The sequence below is a fragment of the Fringilla coelebs genome (genome assembly GCF_963513975.1).
Source record: "Fringilla coelebs genome assembly, chromosome: 3".
Taxonomy (NCBI): domain Eukaryota; kingdom Metazoa; phylum Chordata; class Aves; order Passeriformes; family Fringillidae; genus Fringilla; species Fringilla coelebs.
Genome location: NC_140030.1, coordinates 927,666 through 954,278, shown reverse-complemented (window position 1 = coordinate 954,278; position 26,613 = coordinate 927,666). Strand labels below are relative to the sequence as shown.

At 53.7% G+C, this 26,613-nt stretch overlaps 1 protein-coding gene across 1 annotated transcript; it reads left to right on the top strand.

The window, feature by feature from the left end:
• The first annotated feature begins 23 nt into the window (after positions 1–23).
• Positions 24–26,494, top strand: HADHA (hydroxyacyl-CoA dehydrogenase trifunctional multienzyme complex subunit alpha). The gene is made up of 20 exons (XM_084203134.1): positions 24–141; positions 5,518–5,559; positions 5,645–5,715; positions 6,803–6,936; positions 8,075–8,213; positions 9,411–9,530; positions 9,613–9,715; positions 13,824–13,946; positions 14,579–14,697; positions 15,543–15,599; positions 18,228–18,337; positions 18,594–18,728; positions 19,272–19,443; positions 20,027–20,113; positions 21,501–21,641; positions 22,710–22,778; positions 22,999–23,194; positions 23,536–23,650; positions 24,463–24,608; positions 25,959–26,494. Exons 1-20 carry the CDS (start codon positions 54–56, stop codon positions 26,102–26,104), a joined length of 2,313 nt encoding a protein of 770 aa, XP_084059260.1. The 5' UTR covers positions 24–53; the 3' UTR covers positions 26,105–26,494.
• Positions 26,495–26,613: the final 119 nt, after the last annotated feature.

Sequence of the window (26,613 nt, the reverse complement as noted above, 5' to 3'; positions counted from 1 at the left end):
GGCGGGCGCGGGCAGGTCCTCGGCGGCCTCTCCCTCATTCGACCTCGGCGAAGATGGCGGCGGCAGTGCGAGCTATCGGCAGCCTCAGCCGCCTCCCGGCCGCCGCCAGGGCCGGCCCGACGCGGCACACCCCGCCCCGCGGTGAGCGAGGGGACGGCGGGGAGCGGGAGCGCTAGCGCGCGGTGTTCCCCGCGTGAGGGGAGCACCGGGGGTTGGGGGCAGTGAGGGGTGAGGGACGGAGGTATCGGAGGGGCGCTGAGGGGACACAGAGGGAAAGGGAGCGCTGACGGGCGGGAGGACACTGAAGGGTTGGGGAGCACTGAGGGAGGGAGGACTGGCGTGGAATGGCGCCCACTGAGGAGTTAGTTTTGGGGGGGACGATGAGGAGGACTGAGAGGCGAGGGGCAGGGCGGGACGCTGAGGGGCTACGGAGAGCTGGGGAAACAGAGCAGTAAGTGGGCGAGGGCCGGGGTGGTGTAGAGGGGGCGAGGAACAGGGTGTCCCAGAGAGGATTTCCTGGTGCTGGAGCAGGGACTGGGGGTCTCCGGGTGTCCCGAAGGGCTCCTCGGGTGATGTGGCCGTGGGGGCTCTGAGGAGTTCCCAGGGAAAGGTCTATGAGGACCGGGACTGGGACAGGAGATCGCCGGGGTAGCTGTGGGGTGGGAGGTTGTCCCTACGTGTACCTGTGCCCTGTGGGGTTTGTCCCTATGGCCTGGGAGTCACCTGAGGGATTCCTGGCAGGTCCCCAACATCCCCTCCCAAGGTCAGTCCTCCCGTGTCCTGCAGTCTCTGGGGATTGTGTGCCCCCATGGGGGACATCCTGCTGTGCCAGTCCTTGCACAGGGACACACTGTGGGAACCTCTGAGCAGTTCTGGGGTGTCCCTGTGACCCAGCACTGAGGGGGGGGACACACCCTCCAGTCAGGATGATCCCTGCACGTGAGCTGAGCCACAGGGAGAGAGTGTCCTTGTGCCTGTCCTAGTGCCCCAAGAGCCTGCTTGGAAAGGAGAGGGTGTCCCTATGCCCTTGGCAGTCTGGATCCTGTGGCTGCCCTCCAGGGAGGCAGGTGTATCCATAGGAAGGGGGATCCCTGTCATCCTGTGACCCTGTAATCCTGCTTGCCTGGGGGGAAGGTGTTTGCAGGTGCTCCATGATTCCTCAGCTGAGAGAGTTGGGGTTGTTCAGCCTGGGAAAGAGGAAGCTCTGGGGAAAACTCAGAGCCCCTTGCAGGGCCTGAAGGGGCTCCAGGAGAGCTGCAGAGGGACTGGGAACAAGGCCTGGAGGGACAGGACCTAGGGAATGGCTCCCAGTGCCAGAGGGCAGGGATGGATGGGAGATTGGGAATGAGGAATTGTTCCCTGTGAGGGTGCCTGGTACAGGGTGCCCAGAGCAGCTGTGGCTGCCCCTGCATCCCTGGCAGTGCCCAAGGCCAAGCTGAATATTGGGGCTGGGAGCAGCCTGGGACAGTGAGAGCTGTCCCTGCCATGGCAGGGGTGGCACTGGATGAACTTTGATGTTCCTTCCCACCTAAACCATCCTGGGATTCAGTGATTCCATGACTTTGTGTGGGGCATCTCCTTTGCCAGCTCAGGCAGGGATGGGGCTCTCTCCTGCCTCTTCACAGAGCTGCCTTGGTGCTTCCTGGCTACCAAGGCAGGGAGTCCCCAGGAGCCCTGGGAAATCCAAAGGGCCTGTCTGGGAAGCTCTGGAAACCTCATATTTGAGCACTTTGAAGGGCCTCAGAGTCTGGTGTTGATGTTGATCCAAAATCCAGCTGTGTTTCATTAAAACCCAAACCTGGGCTTGCTTCAGAGCTGGACTCAGTGCTCTGAGAGCTCTTTTCCAACAAGATCAATTGCATGGTTGTGGGATCATGGTGAGCAATTGCATGGTTGTGGGATCATGGTGAGCAATTGCATGGTTGTGGGATCATGGTGAGCAATTGCATGGTTGTGGGATCATGGTGAGCAGTTCCATGGTTGTGGGATCATGGTGAGCAGTTCCATGATTGTGGGATCGTGGTGAGCGGTTCCATGGTTCTGGGATCGTGGTGAGCAGTTCCATGGCTGTGGGATCATGGTGAGCAGTTCCATGGCTGTGGGATCATGGTGAGCAGTTCCATGGCTGTGGGATCATGGTGAGCAGTTCCATGGCTGTGGGATCACAGCTGTGTTACGTGCAGCCTTGGAACAGGTCTGTACGTGACAGGGTGCTGCAATCACTGAGGAGGAGACTTAAGGCAACTCCAGGGAGTTCTCAGGCTGCTGCTGGTTGGAATTCTTGTTCTAACTGGTAAAGCTCTTCACAACAAACAGCCCTGGAGCTGCTGTGAGGATGCTGTCCCTGTTCATAATGAATGAATACCCTCGTTCTGCCTTGCAAAGCGTTTGGGAAGTGGATGCAAAGCTCTTGGGGGCAGCCCAAAGGCAGGGAGCAGTCAGGAGCCAGGTGAGCTCCAGGGCTGGCTGTACCTGCTGGGCCACATCCCTGTGCCACCAGGTTCCCAGGGTGGCTTGGGAAGCTCAGTCTGCCAGGAGCTTCCCATCTCACGGTCACAGCTCTGTGCTCAGGTGGCCTGAGTTTATCCTGTTCATCCTGCTGGGACTTGGGAGGCTCCAGGACTGGAAAAAAGCTTTTCCCTGAGCCATGGAGGCTGTTCCCACTTCAAGCCGTGTGCCACATCCCGGTGAGTGGAAGGGTGGGAAGTGCTGGGCAGGGAGGCAGCTGAGGTAGGAACAGGGAAAGGAGAAAGTGGGAAGGATCAGGCTGGGCTGTGGGGTGGCTGTTGTCCATTCTCTGGTGCATCCAAAGTCCTGAGGGCACTGAAGCGTTGGTGTCCTGGTGCTGGACAGTCTTTGGGCTGAGGAGTGAGGCTGGAACTGATTTTTGGGGCTTTAACTCTGGAATGAATGATGGGACAGGGTGGTAGTTTGAGGCTGAGCTTCTGCTTCCTGCAGCATTTTGGAGGAATTTTCTGGCTCCGGCCTTGGCACATTCCCATTGCAGTGCTGAAGGGATCAACACCTAAAGCAGATGTGCAGGGACCAGGGCAGGGAGCTGCTTTTCCTTCCTGGCAAAAGATGTTTTCCACAAATATGCTGGAGTTAAAATAAACCACTGTCAGGCTGCAGAAACCTCACTCCAGCATTCACCAGCTGGTACAGTGCTGATAGCACCTCTCCCAAAAGAGTTTATATTCAAGTGGAGTGAGATTTGTGCAGTCATGCCCTTGATTTTTTTTTTTTTTGCCTACTTCATCTCTTCTGTTTTGTGAGAATGGAAAGGCAGACGGGAATTGAAGGCTGAAGGTTTTCATGGAAGGAATCTGTTTGGGAACTGGTATGGAAAAGGAAAGCCGTGTAAAGAGCAAAAAACCTGGAATCCCAGACTGGTTTGTCTGGGAAGGATCTTAAAGCTCATCTTGTTCCACACCCCTGCCATGGGCAGGGACAACTTTCACTATCCCATCTTGCTCCAAGGATTGAATTAATCAACTCAGGGAGACAGTTCAGCCCTTGCCTTCTCTTTAAAGAGTCTGCATGGCTTTTGTTGGGTTAAAATACTGCTGTTAAAGGTGCATGCTGTTCTGCTGGGCAGCATCTCTCACCAGAGGAATTGTTGTCAGCCCACACTTGGTTTGTGGGGATTAAATGTTGGTGCTTATTTTCAGGAGTACACAAAGAGTTTAGGGAAATTATTGTTGGGTGGAGCTATCACATGTGGGTATTAAATATTGCTGAGGAGCTTTGGAGTGGGAACTGGTTCACTCTTTGTTTATAAAATGCTGCTGTGGGCACATGACACACGCACAGGCACCCCAGAGCTGTTTGCTGGGACAGCCTGACACAGAATTTCCATCGCCACACCATCACACTGCATATCCTGGGCCCAGGAATGGGAGCAAAGGTCAGTCCCTACTGCCAGCACCCCAGACAAGGTGGAAAGGAGGCCAAAGTGCAGCCCTGAGCCCGTGTCACGGGGCTGTGGCAGGGGGAGACACCTGTTGGGGAGGCACAGTTTGCAGTTTATTCTCCTGGTGTTGTGTTATTCTCCCTGCTTGCTGCTGGGAATGGGAATGTTTCATTCCTGAAGGCTTTATCAGTGTTGAGCAGAGCCCTCCCCTGGCTAATTGGCTGTGTGCTGGCTGGTGGATAGATACATGTGGAAGTAACACTTTTAATGTAATTCAGGCTTAAAGCAGCTTTGGCAGGGATTCAGCCTGGATCTGACTTTGGGGATCCTCAGGGTCAAGATCAGGGTTGCTTGAATGGAGCTGGGGTTCATTCATGTGTTGAGAGATCATGGAGCCAAACACAATTTCTGAGCAGAAAAAGGAGATTTAGGAGACAGAAACTTGTGGGCAGAGCTTGTTCATTTGAGGTCTGAGCTTTCTGAGGGATCTGGAAGAAGTTGTTTGTGTGTGCTTTGCACGTCATTAGTGGAGGTGGATCCAAGAGCTGGAGAGGGACCCTGGACAAGGGCCTGGAGGGACAGGACGAGGGAGAATGGCTCCTCACCTGCAGGGCTGCCCCAGCCCTGGGGATTCCAACAGCACAAGGACCTGGAGCTGCTGGAGAGAGCCCAGAGGAGGCCCCGGAGCTGCTCCAGGGCTGGAGCCAGGCTGGGAGAGCTGGGGGTGCTCACCTGGAGAGGAGAAGGATCCAGGGAGAGCTCAGAGCCCCTTGCAGGGCCTGAAGGGGCTCCAGGAGAGCTGCAGAGGGGCTGGGGACAAGGCCTGGAGGGACAGACACAGGGAATGGCTCCCAGTGCCAGAGGGCAGGCATGGATGGATATTGGGAATTGTTCCCTGGCAGGGTGGGCAGGCCCTGGCACAGGGTACCCAGAGCAGCTGTGGCTGCCCCTGGAACCCTGGCAGTGCCCAAGGCCAGGTTGGACATTGGGGCTGGGAGCACCTGGATTAGAAGATGTCCCTGCCATGGCAGGGAGTGGCACTGGATGAGCTTTAAGATCCCTCCCACCCAAACCAGTCTGTGATTCTGAGTGTTTTGTTGATAGATGGGGGCAAGAATAAATATTTTGTGAGCTCATTGTGCCCCCTGAGGATTGTGTGGTCACCTTGCACTGGCCCCATTTGCTGGCACCAGAGTGTGTTTTTACCGAAATACCCTGGACAGTTGTGTTTGCTTTGCAGGGAATTCACCTTGAAGCTCCCCAAAGTGCAGGAAAGTCCCTGGTTTAGCCTGTGAAGAGGTTGGAATAAGGATGGTCAGGGCCAAACTCCCTGTGCCACCTCCTCCATCCCTTGCCAGCTGCTTGGGAAGAGGGATTTTATTTTTGCTGCTCTCAGTGGGGCACTGCTGGCACTGCAGAGTGGGGTCTGTGCTGGAAGGTCACTGCTAGGACTGCTGGACTCTGGCTGGGCACAGATCAGGCTGTCAGGGGAGGGACTGGCTCGTGCCCAGGGGTTCCAAAATCTGTCCTTGGCAGGCCAGGGGAGCTGGGAGAGGCTGAGGCTGCTGAGAATTCCTTTAACACCTGTGACATCTTTTCCTTAGGTTATGCCTGCCGTAACATCTCCACCTCCAATGCCCTCCAGAGTAAGTGTGAAGCTTTTCTATAAATCCATTTTTTCCTTCAGTTCCCTGGAGCAGGAGCTGAGCCCACCCCTGTGTTTGCTTGCAGGCAGAACCCACGTCAGCTGTGATATCAAAGGGGATGTTGCTGTCGTGCGCTTCAACACACCAAATTCCAAGGTATTGAAAATTCCCATTTAGGGCTAAGAACTTCCCTAACCTGCAGCCTTACAGAGTTGGGAGCAGAGGAGAAGTAGGAAAAGGAGATTTGGGGATTTTGGTGAGACATCTGGAGGTGTCTCTTGGAGTACTTTGTGTGTGCTAAGCTAATTTGTCTTTCTCCCAGGCACAAGGTCTTGTTGAGTTCCAAATCTTAAGGAGAGCTTTAAAAAAAATTAAATCTTGCTTAGTTCTTGTATTCAATCAGTTAAGTAATGTGTCCCTACTCCAGTAATTTGGAATCTATAAGTGCTTTTGATTCTATTATCATGAACACAGTATAAATAGAACCTAATTCTCATTTTTTAGGTCAATACAGCTGCAGTTGTTCAGGTATCAGGAGGCAGGAACTCTGTAAATGACATCTAAGGAAAATGTCTAAAAATGCATTTTGGAGTCTCATAACCAGTGGTGAATTTCAGGTGTCATCTCACAGATGGAAATGCTCTTTATGAGCAATGATAGAGCTTGCAATAAAAACCTGATTTTAAAGCAAAGCAGCTGAGCTGCTCTGATACTATACAAGATCCAAAGATTGAACTACTGCTGCTATGAAAAATCTTGTATTAATTGTAGCAGACCAGGAGGGGTTTTTATATACTCCTTTCATTTGAGGAGCAACAGCAGTCTCAGGTTTGAAATATTCCATTTTATGTGAGGATTTGGTGGTACCTAAAGAACCCAGGATAGATTTGTCCTGCTTTTTGCAGCCTTTCAGTAAAGCTGGAGGGATGGTGTCAGCCTGGTCTGGGGAAGGTGTCCCTGCTCATTGCAGGGGCTTGGATGAGATGACCTTGAAAGGTCCCTTCCATCCCAAACCATTCTGTGACTCTATGATTATATAACAAAGAAAAAAACAAACCAGTTAAGTTCATAAAATCAATATTTGGGGCCACTGTTGGGAAGGTTAAAGAGGAACTCCCTAATTAAAGACAACCTGCTGCAGGGTTTTATCCAGGAGTGGGTTTTGTGCTGGGCAGGGCTGAAGTAACTTGCGGCAGGTGTGGGCTCCAGGTGAGCTCCTGCTGAGGTGCTGCTCTGCTCCCAGGTGAACACCCTGTCCAAGCAGCTGAGTGCAGAGTTCACCGACGTCATGAACGAGATCTGGGCCAACGAGGCTGTGAAGAGTGCCGTGCTCATCTCCTCCAAGCCAGGCTCTTTCATTGCTGGAGCGGATCTCAAGTAAGCACAGGGCTTCAGGAGCTGCTGGAGCCTGAAACCCAGCAGTTTGTCCCTGACACCTCCCTGGGGTGAGGCACAGGCTGGGAGTGAAATCCCCATGCTCAGGATTTCAGAGTTGCTGGAATTGAAGTGGGGATCTGAGCAAAGAGGGATGTGGCGAGTCCTTAACCCCTCCTGGCTGTGGCACTTGGTCACTCCTTCCTGCAGCCAAGGAAACCCATCCTGGCTCTGGGCTGGGCATTGTCCTTGGGCACAACAAGAGGGGATAATTCACATGCAGGACTCGTTTGAGCTGGGTTGGAGAGCCTGGCAGCCTTCCAGCCTGGCCCCTGGTTTGGGCAGGGTTTGGCACTCTGCCTTGTGCTGAGCAGCCTCCCAGGCTCCCTTGGTAACTTCTCCAGAGTGTGGGATGATCCTGTGGGTGCCCACTGGGACCTGGAATGTCATTGGCTCCGACTGCTGACACTGACAGGACAGAATAATTGTTTAAAGACATTAAAAGCCAGAATGCTCTGAGGAAAGAAGGTGAATTAAAAATAGACCCTCCAAAACCGTGTTGCAATTTCGGCTGGCTTTGGCCAGGGACAGAGACTCACTCCCTGTTCAGGAAGTAAGGAGGTGAGCAGAGCAAAGGCCAGGCTGTGGTTAAGAAGTGTCTCCTGGCCTCAGCACCTCCAGCATCCCAAATTACTCCTGCCTGGCAAATGCTGAGAGCCTCCAGGAGAATAATTAGCACAGGGAGGCTCTAATTGGCAGTGTGGCATCAGAGCCATCTGCTCCTCTTAGAGTGATTCTGGGCTTTTTCCTCCATCCTTCCTGGCAAGTGCTTTGAGGCTTCCTATGACCCTTCCTCCTCTCCCAAAGGCTTCCAGAGCCCTGGCACAAGGGATCCCATTCAGTACCTCAGGAAAACCCTGTGTCAGCATGCAGGGCCTGACCCTGCTGGGTTTAGTTAGTCTCCCTGTGTTGCCTGATCCAAAACTGGGGCCTAAACAGCTCTTGCCTGCCTGTCAGGCACTGGAGATTGTGAGAGAACAGGGACAAACTTGTCAAAACCTCTCATTTTCCTGCTGTTTTGTCAGGAAAACTGACCAAAAAATGCTTTTCCCATCCTCACCCGCCTCTCTCCCCCCCTCAGCATGCTTGAAGCCTGCAAGACTGCTCAGGAAGTGACTCAGCTCTCTCAGGATGGACAGAGGATGCTGGAAAAGATTGAGCAGTCTCCAAAGCCTGTCGTTGCTGCCATCAGTGGCAGCTGCCTGGGAGGAGGGCTGGAGGTACTGGACAATCCTGGGGCTCACAGCAGGAGTGGGAGCTGACACTGCTGCTTCTCTGGTTCCCCAAATGATGTAGGCAGGACTGGTACTGTGAGACGAATTTGGGAGCTGATGAGGGCTCATTACATCATGTAAATGAGTTTGTGGCAAGTTAATGGCTTGCTTGTGCTTCAGGGCTCTGCCATGGCGAGTTCTGCTGCTGCTGTGGAAAGAGAGCAAATCAAATCTGAACCTGTGTGGGCCAGGCTAATATTTAGATGAGTGTCCAAGGGCAAGCTGGCTGTTTCCAGCAGGCACTGGATCTGCATCAATGCTGCTGGCAGAGTTCAGCCTGGAAATTGCTGCTTTTCAGATGAAGTGAGCCTTGTATCCCAGCAACTTCCATTCTTTGTGGGACTGCTGTGAGAGGGGTGAGTGTGGAGACCCAGCCAGGCTCCACCCTGCCTGCACCTCCACTCCAGCACCTTGCCTGGATCTTCTGCCTTGTAATCTCCATCCAGGATTTTGTAAACAGCACAGCTCTGCGAATTCCTGGAGCAGAGTTGTTACTAAAGCAGTGTAATCTTGGAATGGAGTCTCTTCAGTTTGTGCTGATTTCTCAATATTTTTTTTACACCCACTGTGTTGACTCATCTGGACTTGGGCAGTCCAGGGATAAACTAGCAATCATGGCTGATCTGTAGATGGGACTGTGCTCTTGGTGAATTAGTGAATTAATTAAGCCCTTGATGGTCTAGGTGAGACTAAAAATCAGCTTGGGAGTTTGATGTTCTTCTCAGCAACCTGGGCTCATTGGTGCTATAAACAGCCACATTTGCTAGCTCCTAAAAAGCAATTCACTTCTAAGCAAGTATCAAGTGGGAAAGTTTATCTAGGCAATTCTAACTCCAGCCTGAGAACCACAGATCTGTTTTAGAGGAATGAATACAGCTAAAGATAAGCTAAGGATATCTGGGTATCCTGGTCTGTGTGGGCAGCAGGAAAGGGGGGATTCTAATGACCTGGTGACACTCCTGCTTGCTGTCATCCCCCAGAAGCCATCAGTGAGCACAGAGGGAATTTGGGCAGTTGGTGAAGGAGTTGGGGCAGGGTGATGAGGAAAGCTGAGGCAGTGTGTGGGAGAGAGCTGTGTGATGGGTGCCTGGTTCTTCTGTTGTCTTTCACAGGGAAACCTTTCTTTGTCTCTTCCATTTTAAGGTTGCCATTGCCTGTCACTACAGAGTAGCAATAAAGGACAAGAAAACAGTCTTGGGAACACCTGAAGTGTTGCTGGGTCTCCTGCCCGGAGCAGGGGGTACTCAGAGGCTGCCAAAGATGGTGAGTAAGAGGAAAACTTAACCCCATAGCCCTTTCTGCCTGGCAAACTTCCACCCTGGAATCTTCTTTCTGCCCTTTCTAGGTGGGACTTCCTGCTGCCTTTGACATGATGCTGACTGGGAGGAACATCCGTGCAGACAGAGCCAAGAAGATGGGGCTGGTTGACCAGCTGGTGGAACCACTAGGTCAGACACAGAGTCCCTCAGTTCCTTGATGTGCTGCTGCCTGTCAGGGAACCTCTCCCCTCACCAAAATGTGTGGAGAGGTCTTGTCCTGCTCTGCAAGGGAGCAGAAATCCCTGTTCCAACCTTGCAAGCATAGGGACCTTGAAATGTGAGGCTGCTGCAGAAGCTGAGTGAACAGGAGAGGTCAGCATAGAGGGCAGGCCTGCTGGCTCTCCTCCTTAAGCTAATTATCCAGATAAGAGCCCTCATTGCTCATTTATCATGTCAGAGGACAGATTGCAGCCCCTAATGGAAGGACAATAGATGAGTGATGGCTGTGTTTCTGCAGCCTGCAGATGGTAATCCCTGACAGGAGCTGCAACAGGCACCCCCCCATGGCTCAGGCACTCAGAATTGCCAGCTGGCTCTCAGCTGGGGGGAGAAATTCCCTGCAAACTGCAGGATTCCAGGTGTTGCTGAATCATGTCTTGCTCCCAAAGTTCTTTCACTAGGGCAGCTTTCTTGGAAGGTGACCAAATGGAGGAGTTTGAGGACTAAACCCTCCAGAGCCTCCCAAGAGGAGTCATCAGCCCCTCTCAGCAGTTAGAATGGAAGCCACTGCTCCAGCTGGCACTGCCATGGAGTTGGAGGGTGCTGAGCATGATTTCCTTGGGCACAGCATAGCCAGAACACACTGGTGGTGCTGAAGAAGATAAAATGAATAAAAAGCTGCTGCTGCCCACCCGGAGCAGTGCCAGGGAAGCCCTGGTGTTCATGCTGTCCCACAGGCCAGTGCTCAGCTGGATCATGGCATGGCCTGGCTTGGAAGGGACCTTAAAGCTCATCCATGGCAGGGGCAGGGACACCTCCCACTGTCCCAGGCTGCTCCCAGCCCCAGTGTCCAGCCTGGCCTTGGGCATGCCAGGGATCCAGGGTGGGCACCTGTGCCAGGGCCTGCCCACCCTGCCAGGGCATCATTCCTCATTCCCAAGATCCCATCCAGCCCTGCCCTCTGGCAGTGGGAACCATTCCCTGTGTCTGTCCCTCCATCCTTGTCCCCAGCCCCTCTCCATCCTTCTTGTCAGCTCCTCCAGGCCCTGGAAGGCTGCAGTTGGGTCACCCCAGAGCCTTCTCTTCTCCAGGCTGAACAATCCCAATTCTCCCAGCCTTTCTTACAGCAGAGCTGTTCCATCCCTCTGATCACCTTGGTGCCTCTTCTGGGCTCTCTGCAGCAGCTCCACATCCCTGTGCTGCTGCCCAGGGCTGGGGCAGCTCTGCAGGTGGGCTCTCACCTGGGCACAGGGGCAGAATCCCCCCTTTCCTGCTGCCCACACTGGGGTGATCAGCCCAGGATACCCAGATAACCTTAGCTTATCTTTAGCTGTATTCATTCCTCTAAAACAGATCTGTGGTTCTCAGGCTGGAGTTAGAATTGCCTGGATAAACTTTCCCACTTGATACTTGTTTAGCAGTGAATTGTTTTTTAAGAGTTAGTAAATGTGGCTGTTTATAGCCACAATTAGCTCAGTTTGCTGAAAGGGAACGTGAGCTTTCTAAGGAGCTGCTGGGAATCCTGGCTCAGCCCAGAGAAGCACGTAGGAGGAACACAGAAATACAAATTACATGCAAACATTGGATGTGTTCCTTGTTATCCAAACAGCAGCAAGTGCCAGGAGGGCTCCTGTTCACTCTGTCTCTGGGGAAAGCAGCTCTACCTGGGGTGATGCTTTAACTGATGAGAGAAAGCTTGCAGGGAGACACACACCATCAATCAGGAGGCAATTTCAGGGCATGCAATCAGTTCTCCTTCAGCAGGGAGCTCTGCAGCAATCCCTGGATCCAGTTCTGGCATGTGCCATTTATAAAAGAAAGCAGATTGGAGTGCACAGCTCAGAGCTCCTGGGTTAGGACACAGCAAAACTGTGTTAACTGCAGGTAAAGCAAACCCACATATGTGGGGTCAGCCACTCAGTGTGAATGGTTCTCACAGCTCAGACTTTGAAACAAACAGCAGTTTTCTTCAGCTGGTGTATCAGAATCCAGCTCTTGTTAATGTATCCAAGCTACTGGAAATCGGGAATTGACATCTTGTAGCACATCAAGTTATAAAGCTGCAGGTCTCAGCCTGGAATGGTGAAAAGAGAATTTGGAAGCTGGTGAAGTCTGAGCTCTGAGCTCCCAATTGCTCTTGTGTTTCCAGTGAATTCTCTAAAACCCCCCTGGGCATTGCTGAAATGTAGATTATGCAGCAGCTCCAAGCTGTATTTTGTCTGCTGCCTGTAAAATCAACTGTGTTTTGTTTGGCTTGTTTTCCTTGGACTGGCTCTGACATTCTGCCAGGGCAGGAGGAAAACTTCCACAGGGAGCATCCCTGAGCTGTCAGAGTGTTTGTGCTGCTTTATTTCCTTCTTGCTGAGAGACTTCCTGAGCAGGGAGTAGCTTCTGGGGTCTTCTGGTGAAAACCCTCAAGTTGTTACATTGAGAGGTTAAACAAAGAGGCCACAGAGCTGCTCCAAGGGCTGAGGCCCCTCTGATCTGGAGCCAGGCTGGGAGAGCTGGAGGTGCTCACCTGGAGAGGAGAAGGATCCAGGGAGAGCTCAGAGCCCCTGGCAGGGCCTGAAGGGGCTCCAGGAGAGCTGCAGAGGGACTGGGGACAAGGATGGAGGGACAGGACCCAGGGAATGGCTCCCAGTGCCAGAGGGCAGGGCTGGATGGGATATTGGGAATTGGGAATTGTTCCCTGGCAGGGTGGGCAGGTCCTGGGCACTGCCCAGAGCAGCTGTGGCTGCCCCTGGATCCCTGGCAGTGCCCAAGGCCAGGCTGGACATTGGGACACCCTGGAGGATTATATGACCTTTAACATCCTCTTCCCAAGCAAACAATTCTGAGTTTCTGTTAAAACCTTACAGCTAAAGGACTTCAGCCTTTAGTGGAGGAGGAGAATAGTGGGAGATGAAACAGGAGGGAGTTTCTGATTTTGGATTTTACCTGTCTCCTCTGTTGGGGTGTCTGTGGGGTGTTTCCTTAGCTCTGAGGCCTCTGCAGTATCTGGGTGTGTTTGGAGCAGTTTGGGTGAAGGTGAATGGCCCTGTCCAGCTGCAGGGTTGTAAATTCCCCAGGTTTATTCAGCCCAGAGTTGCACATTTAGCTCCAAGGTCTACTTGGTGACTCTGTGCAGCTTCACCAGGCACTGCTCTGTCATTAATGACTCAGAGTTTGTCTCTGGCAGCATCTCACAGCTGCCTGATCAGCCCTGTGCTGTGTCCTCCTGTCCTGATGATACAATTGTCTGGAAATGAGGATTCCTGTGTTTGTAAACTGTGCAACCCACCCTCAGAGGCTGCTCAAACTGGTTTTGTGGTGGCTTGCTTCATTGTGGGACAGCTTTAAGTTGGGCCAGGTGTTAGAGTAGCTAAAGCAAGTGAGAGGTTTCCTGCACTGAGTTCAAAGGTTGGGGTTGGTTGGACATTGGCTCCAGTACAGAGGTTTCCTGGGACTCAGCACTCCCAAAATGCTGGCTGTGTGTTTAACAGCTCAGTGTTGGCACAGTCTAGTGGGGCACTCATGTTCCACAGAGAATAAGGAGAGGAGGCAGGGGAGGCAGAAACACCTCAGCTCCCTCAGGATTTGGGGTGCCTGCAGTTATGTCAAGTGGAAGGTTTGAGGAATAAAGGGCACAGGTGGCAAAAAGATAGTCAGGAGCTGAGGACACCTGCAGAGAGGTCATGGATCCTCTGTCCTTGCAGGTGTCCAGAAGGTCACTGAGCCTGATCTGATTGCAGAGTTGGATGTAACTTGGCCCTGCTCCCACAGGGAGTTGGCATTCCAGCATTTCTGCTCAATGCCCTCTGTATAAATCCCTTAGAGCCCTCATATGGTTCCTGCTGAGCCTTTCTACTGTTGGTCATAACCCAGAAAAGCCAAACAGGAGCAGGGAATGGAGTGGGAGCAGCTCAAAGGCCCATCATGTTGTACCTGCTCCTGGTTTCCCTGCATCCAAAGGCCCATCACATTGTGTCTGCTCCTGGTTTCCCTGCATCCAAAGGCCCATCACTTTGTGTCTGCTCCTGGTTTCCCTGCACCCTCATCCCTCAGGGATAACTTGTGCTGTGTTCTCTGCTCTCCCCAGGGCCAGGACTGAAGACTCCTGAAGCAAGAACAATCGAGTACCTGGAGGAGGTGGCCATTGGCTTTGCCCGGGGACTGGCCAACAAGACTGTGTCTGCCAAGAGATCCAGAGGGCTCATGCAGAGTAAGTCAGCATGGAGAAATCCCAAGGGACAGCAGTGAGTGTAATCCAGCTTGGTTTCTCTAGGATGTGTTCATGCTCCTACTTAATTCCATTTCAAAATGAAGTTATTTCACGTTGGAATCATCTCTTGAGCAATGTGGGGTGGTAGAGAAAACATTGCCCTGCAGATCTGGGCCTTGGCAGAGCTGGATGTGGTGGCTCCTGAGGTTGCTGGGAGGGAGGCAGGCCCTGAGGAGTGAGAGGCAGCAGGTACCTCCAGGCACTGTCCATCTGCAAAGTTTTGGTGGCAAGTTCTGTACCAAGCCAGTGGACTCAAGTGGGAAGAGCTACAAGGGACTGCTCCATGCTGATCCTCCACAGCACTGCCCAGAAATGGGGACATCTGTGGGAATTCTGCTTCCCAGGGCTCAGGGTGTCACCAGTTGTGTTAGGAGGACACTTCAGCCTCAATGAGACTTGTCCATGGAATAATTCAGAAACCCTCTGAGCACCCCCTGCTGCCTGTGCCTGGGTTTCAGGTGCATGTTTCTAGTGCAAATATTCACATCTGTATTCCCTTGCCTTAGCAGTCCACCCTGGCAGGCTGGCTGTGCACAGCACCGTGCTGACCCCTGTTCTGTCCCACCTTGCAGGGCTGACAGACTATGCCATGGCTCTTCCCTTCGTCAGGCAGCAAATTTACAAGACAGTGGAGGGCAAAGTTCAAAAGCAAACCAAAGGACTCTACCCTGCTCCTCTGAAGATCATCGAGGTAACTCCCCTGCGAGGTGGGGGGAGCTGCAGGGCAGGTGGATCTGTGGGAAAATGTGGGACAGGCAGAGGGAAGGTGATCCTCCCTCTGAGTCAAGCCAGCAGCCTGATCCTCACAGAGATCAGTCCTGAGGGGTGCTGGCTGTGGGGCAGAATTCAGAATCACTGCTCAAAATATGATCACCAGTTCATGGGTGCTGGTACCAGTGAGGGGTAGAGCAGGAATCCCAGCTGAGGGAAGGCTTAGCTGAAATATTTTGTCCATGAGACTTTTAGCTGCAGTTTTCCCAGGTTTCTGTACAGTCTCTGAAGAGTTCAGGAGACCTGTTTGACACCATAAAAATAGAAATTGCTATAATTTTCACAGCACTAACTACATATTAGTATACATAGAGTATTAACATTAATACTTTAGCTTTTTAACTTTATAATTAATACTTTATTACATAAAGTAATAAATTACTTCATTACATAAAGTATTAACTTTATTAGTCCCCTCTGTTACACAGACTTCCTGTTACACTCTGTGAATGAATTCTTATTGAAAAATGACTTTTCACTACTGAATTTGTTGCCCAGACTCCTCTAAAACCTGTGAAGGATTTGGAGAGCAGTGACATTAGAGGAGCACAGTTCCTAAAACCATAGGGAATGGCTAAAATTTAACCTGGTGGTTAACTCCTGACCTGTCCTGTGCAGGGTGACACAGGATGACACAGCTCTGCTAAGAGCAGCAGGGACAGGACTCAGGGAGTCTGAAATGTGCCTTGAAATTTGGGAATCCTGTTAAAGTGTGTGTTTGCAGCATGTCTGAACTGTGCTGTGTCTTTTCTTCTTTTGGATTAGGTCGTAAAAACTGGTCTGGATCAGGGGAGAGATGCTGGATACCTCATTGAAGCCCAGGTAAGGAGAGGAGATCCTGGCAGGGATCAGGTCCTGGTGTGGTGCCTTAAGGAGCTGGAACAGAGGCTAGACAGAGTTAAAAGGAATAAAGAGGATATTTATTGAAGTGCCTTCAAAGGGCACACCCTGGCACTACCCAGATGGCTCCAAGATGGGAGCAAAAGAGGACTTGGTCATGAGATCTCACACTTTTATAAGTTTAGTCCATTTGCATATAGGAGTTAACTGCCCAATTAATAGCTTCAGATGATGACATTTCATCCTCCTTGCTTGCTTGCCTGCCCTCCTCTTTTCATGTTGTTTATGCTTTGAGCCTGAAGTTTGAAGAGATTGTCCTTGAGTCTCCAGCTGGAACAGGATTGTTTTATCTTCACCACCCCATGAAAAGATCCCAGTAACACTTAATATAAAGCTAAAAGCTGCACACCAAAACAGAACAGAAAAACTTAAAGCCAAGGTATCAGGTGTGGTCAGGACCTGTGTGTACCCCACCAAAGGTTCATCACAGCCTGCTGCTTATCCCATCCCACCCCCTGCCATGGGCAGGACACCTTCCCCTACCCCAGGCTGCTCCAAGCCCCATCCAGCCTGGCCTTGGGCACTTGCAGGGGTGGGGGAGCCTCAACACAAATCACTCACAGGCAGGGCCAGTGTGGGTGAGTGATGCTGCTCCTCCTGCATGAGCAGAGCTGAGGTTCCACACCCCCCTCTAGGACCTGGCTGGAGATGTTTCATCTCTCACTCATCTGACCATGCTGGCACTTGGGCCTCATGTCCTAAACACCATCCAGTCCTGCTTGAGCTTTGCTGGGATGCAGGGAAACTGGATTAGAGTTTAATTGAGGGTGGAGGACAGACTGTGGCAGGCAGGTCCAGGGCTGGAGCAGGCAAGTGTCCTCCCCAGCAGCTTGTGTGTAATGCATTTATCCCCCACACACACCAGAGTCTTTGTTTTCCTCAACCATCCTCATCCCCCCATTTCTCTGCCATAATAAGCAACCTGTCCCTAATTTTTTTTTTCCTCACTGGTCCTTGTTTTGCCACACTTATGCTCAAATTTGTTATTTCTGGTGCCACAGAGGCAATTCTGGCTGAGCACAGAGTCACAGGTGGGCTTAGCTGGGCACTGCCAGCTCTGCAAGACTGAGTCCCCAGCAGCCCCACGTGTCCATCTGATTATCTCTGTATTTGGGTCATCCCCAAGGTCATTGCCCCTTAAATGCTGGTGAAATCCATCCACCTCCCACTTCCCTGATGTGCTTTGTAACTCCTTTTGCTCCCTTCTGGTGCCAAGGTTCCATCTGAGCTGTAGCTGTCACCTTAGCAGTGCCCTCCTGGCTGTGCCCCATCCCTGCTGGTTGTGCATTCCAGCCACGTTTGGGCTGGTGCTGAATAAAAGCCTTGGGGTACTCTGTTCCTTAGAGCAAAGAATGAATGGGGTTTTTTTCCCCAGAACAGCAGCAGGATGGAGATCTTCCCAGAACCCCTGAAGAATAATAAGTGTCAGTGTTGTAGCTTTTTTACTGCCTCACTCTCTCCCCCAGGACAGGAGTTTGCAGATTCTCTTCTAGGCTTTGTTTTGGGTATTTTTAACTGGCAGGGCAGTGGTGAAGGAAGGTGCAGCCTGCTCCAAACCTCATTCCCTGCTTTTTCTTAGCAGACTTGGCTCAGACAACTTTTGTTTTGTGTGTGCTTATGCTTTGTGTTCCTCAGAACATTCCTGCTGAGTGCTGGGAGGTTATGCAGGCCTTAGATTTTATTGCCTGTGATCCTCTGAAAATAGGATCAGGCTGCTGCTGTCAGAGAGAACTGGCCTGTTTGTAAGGATTTTTGTCAAAGCCTGAGGATGGGGTGCTTCCACCTGGATCTGTGGGAACAGTAGCCCCAATTAATGTGGGATGAATGTGGGGGAGGAAGGGTCTCATGTCAGGGGAGTCCAGTCCTGTCACTGAGGAACTGGAATCACCACATCCCAGAATGGTTTGGGTGGGAAGGGACCTTAAAGCCCATCCATGCCACCCCTGCCATGGCAGGGACACCTTCCACTGTCCCAGGTGCCTCTAAGTTCCAGTGTCCAACCTGGCCTTGGGCACTGCCAGGGATCCAGGGGCAGCCACAGCTGTTCTGGGCAGTGCCCAGGGCCTGCCCACCCTCCCAGGGAACAATTCCTCATTCCCAAGATCCCATCCAGCCCTGCCCTCTGGCACTGGGAGCCATTCCCTGGGTCCTGTCCCTCCAGGCCTTGTCCCCAGTCCCTCTGCAGCTCTCCTGGAGCCCCTTCAGGCCCTGCCAGGGGCTCTGAGCTCTCCCTGGATCCTTCTCCTCTCCAGGTGAGCACCCCCAGCTCTCCCAGCCTGGCTCCAGCCCTGGAGCAGCTCTGGGGCCTCCTCTGGGCTCTCTCCAGCAGCTCCAGGTTCTTGTGCTGTTGGGGAGGAGGAGGTGATGCAGGGTGGGCTGTGCTGAGCCCAGAAGGTGCCTCTCCTCAGAGGTGACCTGGGCCCTTGTCCCTTTTCTGTCCAGGTTGCTCACCTGTGCAGTCACACAGTGCCTGTCTCCCCCTTGCCATGTTTTTGTGTGTTGGCCCTGTTTAATGCCAACCCCTCTGCTTCCCTCTTGCCTCTCTTCCAGAGCTTTGGCCAACTTGCAGTGACCAAGGAATCCAAGGCTCTGATGGGGCTCTACCATGGGCAGGTGCACTGCAAGAAGAACAAGTTTGGGACACCTCAGAAAGAGGTCAAGTAAGTGCCAGTGTGGGATGCCTGAAGGAGCAGTTGGAGGATCTCTGAAAGGCTTCTGGGACTGAGTGTGCTGGAGAGCTGTGATCAGAGATTTCCAGCCTCCAGAGGCTGACCCACTGCAGTGTGGATGCCTCACTGCTGTGTGGCTTCGCTCAGGTTGTGCCTGAGTGGATGACAGGAGCTGTGTGAGTCTGCCAGCAGTGATGGGAGTTCTCCATGTCCATGTTGAAGGTGTCCCCTTGGTCCTTCCCTGCAGGACTCTGGCTGTGCTGGGAGCAGGGCTCATGGGAGCCGGCATCGCCCAGGTTTCCGTGGACAAGGGCGTCAAGACCATTCTGAAGGACACGGCACAGAAGGGTCTGGACAGAGGCCAGCAGCAGATCTACAAGGGGTATGTGAGTTCAGGGGGTTTGTTCTGGTGGCACTGGGCTGCCTTTAGTCACAGTTCTCCTCTGCTGTCATCATCAGCAGTTCCTGACACCGCTGTTCTGCTGGAGGAGCCACAAGATGTCACAGAAAAGCTTTATTGTAGTGTTGTCCCCTGTAGAGTGCTGGGATATTGCTGTGGGATAGGCCCAGCCTGAGCTCCTTAGGTAGGCAGAGACATAAGATTCAGCAGTAGCTTCTAGAGCTAAGGAAGGAGTGATTCTGGCTGCCTAAAGTCCCATGGCAGGGGAGGCATTCCAGGGTTTTCTTCCTGGGTTTCTTTCCCTGTTCTCCTGGCTCTGCAGTAATAGTACTCAGCTGTGTGTCATGAGGAATGTCAGTGACTGGCCTTCAGCTGAGTGGTGTGAGCTGGAGTGAGGGGTCAGAACACAGAGTGACAGTCCTGCAGAGATGGAGTTTTGGGGGGAGACAGGAGGGATTCCTGTGGTGCACCTCCAGCAGCCTGGCTGGTTCACTCAGGAGCTGTGACAGAGCTGTCCCTCCCTAGGCTGAACGGCAAAGTGAAGAAGAAGAATCTGACATCGTTTGAGAGGGACTCCATCCTCAGCAACCTGATGGGCCAGCTGGACTACAAGGGCTTTGAGAAGGCAGACATGGTCATCGAGGCCGTGTTTGAGGACATCAACGTCAAACACAAAGTGCTGAAGGAGGTGGAGGCTGTGAGTATCAGTCCAGAGCAGCCCCTGGATGGGGGGCCCTGGCTGGTGGAGGGAATAAGACATTAAAAAGTGCTCCAAAAAAAGCTTCCATTTGTCTGAGGACACTGATGTGACAGTGATGTCCTCTGGTATCTCCACACCTTGCAGTCCTTCACCTGCTGTCCCTCTGTTCTATCCAAGGACACACTGAGGGAAAGGGTTCCCTGCAATGTCTCCTGTGGCTGCAGAGGCCTGCCAGAAACATGGGAGCTCTGGGACTGATATTGCAGACCTGGGAGAGTTCAGGGCAAGTCAGAGCTGGCTGACTTGAGCTCCTGCTTTCCAATTAGTTTCTAATGAGCAAACCCAGTTTGCCTCGTTAGCCAGGGCTCCCTGATCTCCCAGGGCTCTGCATGATCCTGTATGCTGACACAGCCCCTTGTCCCCCTTCCAGGTGATCCCTTCTCACTGTCCCTTGTCCCCTCCAGGTGATCCCTGCTCATTGTGTGGTATCCCTTGTCCCCTCCAGGTGGTCCCTGCTCACTGTCCCTTGTCCCCTTCAGGTGGTCCCTGCTCACTGTGTCATGTCCCTTGTCCCTTCCAGGTGGTCCCTGCTCACTGTATCTTCGCCAGCAACACCTCTGCCCTCCCCATCAACCAGATTGCTGCTGCCAGCAAGAGGCCTGAGAAGGTGAGTCCCCAGGGCCAGTGCCCTGCACAGAGCTGTCCCTGGTGAGGTGGCTTTGCTTTAGAGACCTTCTGCTCCCTCCTCAGGACATGGCACAGCTCATCTTCTGCTCCCAGTGCCAGCTTTGAGCAAAGAGCTCGGGGGCAGGTGAGAAGGAGGAGAAGATGGATTCACCCCAAGGGTGATGTTGGTGGGGCAGCACATATCAAAAAGTGTTGGGAGCAGAGAAGCTGTGGAAGGTTGGAGCCAAGTGGGGCTTGGGCTCTGCTCCCAGGGAACAGGGACAGAATGAGAAGAAATGGCCTCAAGCTGTTCCAGGGCAGGTTCAGCTTGGATTTCAGGAGGAATTTCTTTCCAGAAAGAGTAGTCAGGCATTGGAAAGGGCTGCTCAGGGAGGTTTGGAGTCCCCATCCCTGCAGGTGTTCAGAGAATTCCTGGATGTGGCACTCAGTGCTCTGGGCTGGTGACAAGGTGGGGACTGGGCACAGCTTGGACTCAATGATCTTGCAGGGCTTTTGCAGCCTCAGTCCATCTGAGCAGGAGCACTGATTCCTACAGCCCTGAGGCAGCAGGGGACTGCCCTGCCAGGGTACCTGTGGTGCCTGTGAGTGTGAGGTGACCTGCTGGAGGTTCCTGTCACCCTGCTGAGCCTCTTCCTCATTTGCTGTGGGACCTCTCTTGCATCCAAATTGCCAACTGAGTCTCATTTGTTCATTCTTGCAAATAACATCCTCTTGCTGTTTAAATTGCCTGTACAATGGCTCTTGGGGGGAAACTCATAGGAAGTCAGTTAACTAATTAGCACATTTTCTTTAATTAGTTTTGCAGCCTGCAACTCAGCAAGGTGCCTCTGACTTAGACAGGGCTTGGTGCCAAGTGTGGCTGCCAGGAGGCATGAAGGTGACACGCTGATGGCATGGTCACATTCACACAGTGAGGCACACAGAGATAATTGCACTTAAACACTCTTCCCGGGGGAAGGCTGCACTTCCCTCTGTAATAAGTTCCTGGATAGAAGCCTTCTCATCCTTATATTCACTTCCTCACCAAAGACATTCACAGGCAGCATGCAGGGACTCCCAGCAGACTGGGTGGGGCTGCACTGCCAGCTCTGGTGCCCCTCCAGGTCACACCATGAGGATGAGCTCAGGGAATCCCAGACAGATTTGGCTGAAGGGGTCCTCTAAAAGTTGTACCTTTATCCTCAAAGGCAGGAGCTCCTGGGCATGTGCTGTGTCCTTGGAAAAACCAAGGAGAGAAGGGAATTGGAGAGCACTCCTTTCATAAGGGGATATAAAGTGTGTTCAGGGCCTTCCCTCTGCACTCAGCTCACCCAGCTGATTGCTCTGGGAGCCAGAATCCCTCTGAACCCAGCTCTTCTGTCTGCCAGGTGATTGGGATGCACTACTTCTCCCCTGTTGACAAGATGCAGCTGCTGGAAATCATCACCACAGACAAAACCTCCCAGGACACAGCTGCCGCTACTGTTGCTCTTGGCCTCAAACAGGGCAAAGTGGTCATCGTGGTGAAGGTGAGGGGACACTGCTGGGGCTGGTAATAAAGAAAAGGGTTTGTGCACTGAGGGGCGGGTGAAACATGTCTATGGACACATTGGCTACTCCTCTGAGAAGTGAAAAGGGAAGTCAGAAAGGGGCAAGTGCCCAGGTGATCCTCACGTGTCCTTCAGAGCAGGCATGGAAAGCCACCAGGCACACGTGCAGGGCCAGCACGAGGAGTTGGCACTCCTGCCCCACACAGCTTCCAGGGCATCCCAGACAGAGCACAGGACTCACCACCTCAGCTCCCTGGCAGGCTGCAAGGACAGAGGGTCAGTGAGCAGCAACCCTCCTCTGCCTGGCTTAAATCTTGGGGAAGAGAGGCAGGAATACATGGAAAAGTGGCTTTAGATTGGATATTAGGGAGAAATTCTTCCCCGTGAGGCTGGGGAGGCCCTGGCATAGGTTGCCCAGAGGAGCTGTGGCTGTCCAATTCCTGGAATTGCAAAAGGCCAGGTTGGACAGGGCTTGGAGCAACCTGGGGCACAGGAGGGTGTCCCTGTCTTTTTCCTGATTCCTGAGGTTGCCAGAGTGCTGAGCGTGTCTCTCCTGTAGTGCTGGTAAAACTGGCTTGTCAGAAAGTGCTCTGGGCATCTCCAAACACCAGTGGGGACACAGAGGTGCTTCCCTGACCCTTATCCCCACCTCAGCTGCCTCCCTGAAGGGCAGTTTGCAGCTCATCTGTTGCTTCCTGACTTTGTGGGGAGCAGCAGAGGTGGAACAACTGGCTTATGCTGGTTTCCCTTGTGCTGAGCACCCTTTCCCTCACCAGCCTGTTGGGCTTGGTGAAGCAGCAGCCTGCTCTGAACCTGCAGGCACTAGTTCAAATAAAAACACTGGGATGGGAACTTCAGGGAGTAGGTTCATGGAAGCCTGGAAACACTGCTGAGCTCTACAGGGAAAAAAACCCCAAACCTATTCTAGCAGTCAGTACCATAGTGTAGGAGATGGGGTTTGGGGTGTCTGAAGTGCAGCCTGGGTTGTGAGCCACAATTCTGATGCTGCCAAGAACTCACCTGCCTCCCTGCACTGTTTTTCACCAGGATGGGCCTGGATTCTACACCTCCAGGTGCCTGGGGATAATGCTGTGCGAGGCGGTCCGAGTTCTCCAGGTGAGCATCCCCCAAACGGTCCTGAAAATTGCTTCTGCTTTTGGCCAGGGCTGGGGTGGGCTCAGCCCGGGTGTGCACAGGAAAGGACGTGTGTCACCAACCCTGGGTTTTGTGGCTGTCCTCAGCCTGCTCTTGGCTCCTGTTTGCAGTCAGTTAATGGGGCTGGGCTCTCTGCCCCACCTCATCCCGAGATCTGACGGCTTCCCCTCGTATCCTGCAGGAGTGTGTTGACCCAAAGAGAGTGGATACCCTCTTCACCGCCTTCGGCTTCCCGGTGGGAGCGGTCACGCTGGTTGACGAGGTGGGCGTGGACGTGGCCACCCACGTGGCCGAGGACCTGGGCAAGGCCTTTGGCCACCGCTTCCAAGGGGGCAGCCTCGAACTCTTAAAGCTCATGTTGCAGAAAGGCTTCTTAGGTGAGCTGCTGAGGTGTTCTCAGCTAAAGGTGTCCCCTCTGCTCTGGGGAAGGCAACAGCAGTGGGAGAACAGCCCTGGGAATGGGGCAGGAATCCCTCCCACAGAAGCAGTGGTGCTGTTGGTCCTGTGGAACCAGAGAAAGGGTCTGGCACAGTGGCAGCGTCTTGCCAAGGTGGAGCTGGGAGCTGGGTCCCTTCCCTGTGCCCCTGCTGAGGCAGCAGATCTGTGCTCTGAGTGCAGAGTGCTGGGAGCAGGAACAGCAGGCACCAAACAAGATCCAGAGTGTCAGGAGGAAACAGGACACGTGCAGGAGCTGACTTGTCTGCTGTGATCCCCGCAGGTCGCAAGGCAGGGAAAGGCTTCTACGTGTACCAGGAGGGAGTGAAGAACAAGAGTTTGAATTCTGGCATGGATGAGATCTTGGAAAAGTTCAAAATGCCAGCGAATCCTGATGTGTGAGTACCTGTGTGAGGAAAGGCTGGGGCTGGCTCCTGCCCTGCCCAGCTCCTTGTGATCTGAGCAGCAGCACAAGGTGTACCAGGTGGTGTTGAGGGACATGGTGTTCCAGGGCTGGAACCCCTCTGCCATGGAGCCAGGCTGGGAGAGCTGGGGGTGCTCACCTGGAGAGGAGAAGGATCCAGGGAGAGCTCAGAGCCCCTTGCAGGGCCTGAAGGGGCTCCAGGAGAGCTGCAGAGGGACTGGGGACAAGGAAGGCCTGGAGGGACAGGACCCAGGGAGTGGCTTCCACTGCCAGAGGGCAAGGATGGATAAGATATTGGGTAGGAATTTTTTCCTGTGAGGGTGGGCAGACCCTGACACAGGGTGCTCAGAGCAGCTGGGGCTGCCCCTGGATCCCCTGGAAGATCCCTGGGGCTTGGAGCATTCTGAGATAGTGGAAGGTGTCCCTGCCATGGCAGGGGGGCCACTGGAGAGGCTTTGACATCCCTTCCAGCCCAAACAATTCTGTGATTCCATGACATTGCTCAACACAGAGGCTGATCAAGCCCTTGCTTTTATTCCAAATCCACCTGGACACAATCCTGAGTGCCATGCTCCAGGAAACCCTGCTTGGGCGTGGAGGTTGGACTAGAGGAGCCCCAGTTGTCCCTTCCAATCTCAGCCATTCCCTGGTTCTTAGTGCCTGCTTCAGGACACTCCCAGAGCTTAGCCCTGTTCTTCACGTGGACTGGGACAGTCCCAGGGAGGCCATTCCCACCCCTGGCCTGTGTGCTGTCCCTGCCCAGTTCTCACAGCCTCTGTCCCACAGCTGCTCTGACGAGGACATCCAGTTGCGTCTGGTGACACGATTTGTCAACGAGGCCGTCATGTGCCTGCAGGAGGGCATCCTCAGCAACCCCGTGGAGGGGGACATCGGGGCTGTCTTTGGCCTGGGCTTCCCCCCTTGCCTGGGAGGTGAGTGCTCAGAGCTGGGCTTTGGGCTCCAAAGCTCCCTGTGGGCTGCAGCCATGTGGCAAGGCCAGGTTTGAGCTGCAGCCTGAGGAAATGGCCTCAGGCTGCATCAAGGAGGGTGTAGGTTGGATACTGGGAATAATTCCAGGCTGTCCAGCCCTGGCACAGCTGTGCAGAGCAGGGCTGGACTCCCCATGCCTGGAGGGATTTAAAAGCCTTGTGCATATGGCCCTTGGGGACATGGGTTAGTGGTAGTCTTGGCACTGCTGAGGAATGTTTGGATTCAATAGTCTCAAAGGGCTTTTCCACCCTGAATAATTCCATGACTCTGGTGCTGTTTCTTGACACTGGTGGTGGAATTCACCAAGGGCTCTTGGACCTGAGGTGGTGCTTCTGCCACATGCCTGGTGCTTTCCCTCTTTGAGCCATCTTCAGACTGAGGGAGCAGCCCCAAGGGACTTCTTACAAAGGCCTGGAGGGACAGTACAATGGGGAGTGTCTTCCTATGGTTGGACAGGGTATTGGGAAGGAATTCTTCCCTGGGAGGGTGGGCAGGCCCTGGCACAGGGTGCCCAGAGCAGCTGTGGCTGCCCCTGGATCCCTGGCAGTGCCCAAGGCCAGGCTGGACACTGGGGCTGGGAGCAGCCTGGGACAGTGGGAGGTGGTGAGACTTGGCAGGGTGGGAATCGATGGGCTTTAAGGTCCCTTCCCACCTAAACCCTCCATGATTCTGTGATTATCCATGTCCCAGCTTGTCCCCAGCCCTCCCCAGCTCAGGTGAGCAGGGAGCAGAGTCCGTGATGAGAGTCTGGGGGGTCTCTTTTGGAGAAGGATGAATGGGACAAAGCCATTGCTTCTGGATGCTGGGACCCTTCCAGGCACCTTGATGCTTCTTCTTCCCTCTCACAGCCGTGTCCCCATCCCAGCTGTGTCCCTGTCACAGCTGTATCTGTGTTCCTGCCATGTACCTGTGCCCACCACGTCCCTGTCACAGCTATGTGTCCCCATCCCCACTGCATCCCTGTCCCAGCCGTGTGTCCCTGTCACGGCCGTGTCCCTGTCCTTTCTGTGTCCCTGCTCTGTCCCCATCCCCACCGTGTCCCTGTCCCTGCCATGTCCCTGTCACAGCTGTGTCCCTGTCCTTGTCACAGCCGTGTCCCTGTCCCAGCTGTGTCCCTGTCCCTGTCCCTGCCATGTCCCTGTCCCAGCTGTGTCCCTGTCCCCTCCCTGTCCCCGCCATGTCCCTGTCCCCGCCATGTCCCTGTCCCAGCTGAGTCCCTGTCCCTGTCACAGCCGTGTCCCTGTCCCAGCTGTGTCCCTGTCCCTGTCACAGCCATGTCCCTGTCCCCACAGGTCCCTTCAGGTTCATCGACTCCTACGGCGCCCAGCAGCTCGTGGGCAAACTGCGCAAGTACGAGGCCGTGTACGGCAACCAGTTCACACCGTGCCAGCTCCTGCTGGACCACGCCAACAGCCCTGGCAAGAAATTCTACCAGTGAGGTGGCCTGGTGACACCCCGACAGCTCCTCCAGCTGGGCCCTGGCTCCCCCCAACACCCCGTTCTCCATAGGTTATCTCCAAAGCTCCCGGGGGAGGAAGGGAAGAAAGGAAGGAAGGAAAAAAAGAAGAAAGGAAGGAGGGGGGCAGGAGGTTGCCTCATGGCTTGTAGTCATTTCAAGTGCCTTACCAGCCACTGTGTGTTGGGTACGTCCGTCCCATGCCAGCCTGGGCCTGGGGGCTCTGTGCTGGGGGAGGGAATTCCTGCTGCCTTTGCCTTCATGCCGTGGCCTCCAGAGCTCCCAGTCTGGCCAGTAGCATCCAGCTTGTGGCTGGAGTCGAGGCCTTGCCTTTCCATCGACATCCACCAAAATAAAGCCCCATCTCCTGGGTTTGGACTCCTGCTTCTCCTCCCATGTCCCTGAGGGAACAGCTTGAGTGGGGATTGACTGGTTCAGGTCCTGGGCTCCTGTCCATGGTGTAGTGGGTCCATGGAGGGGCAGGATGGCAG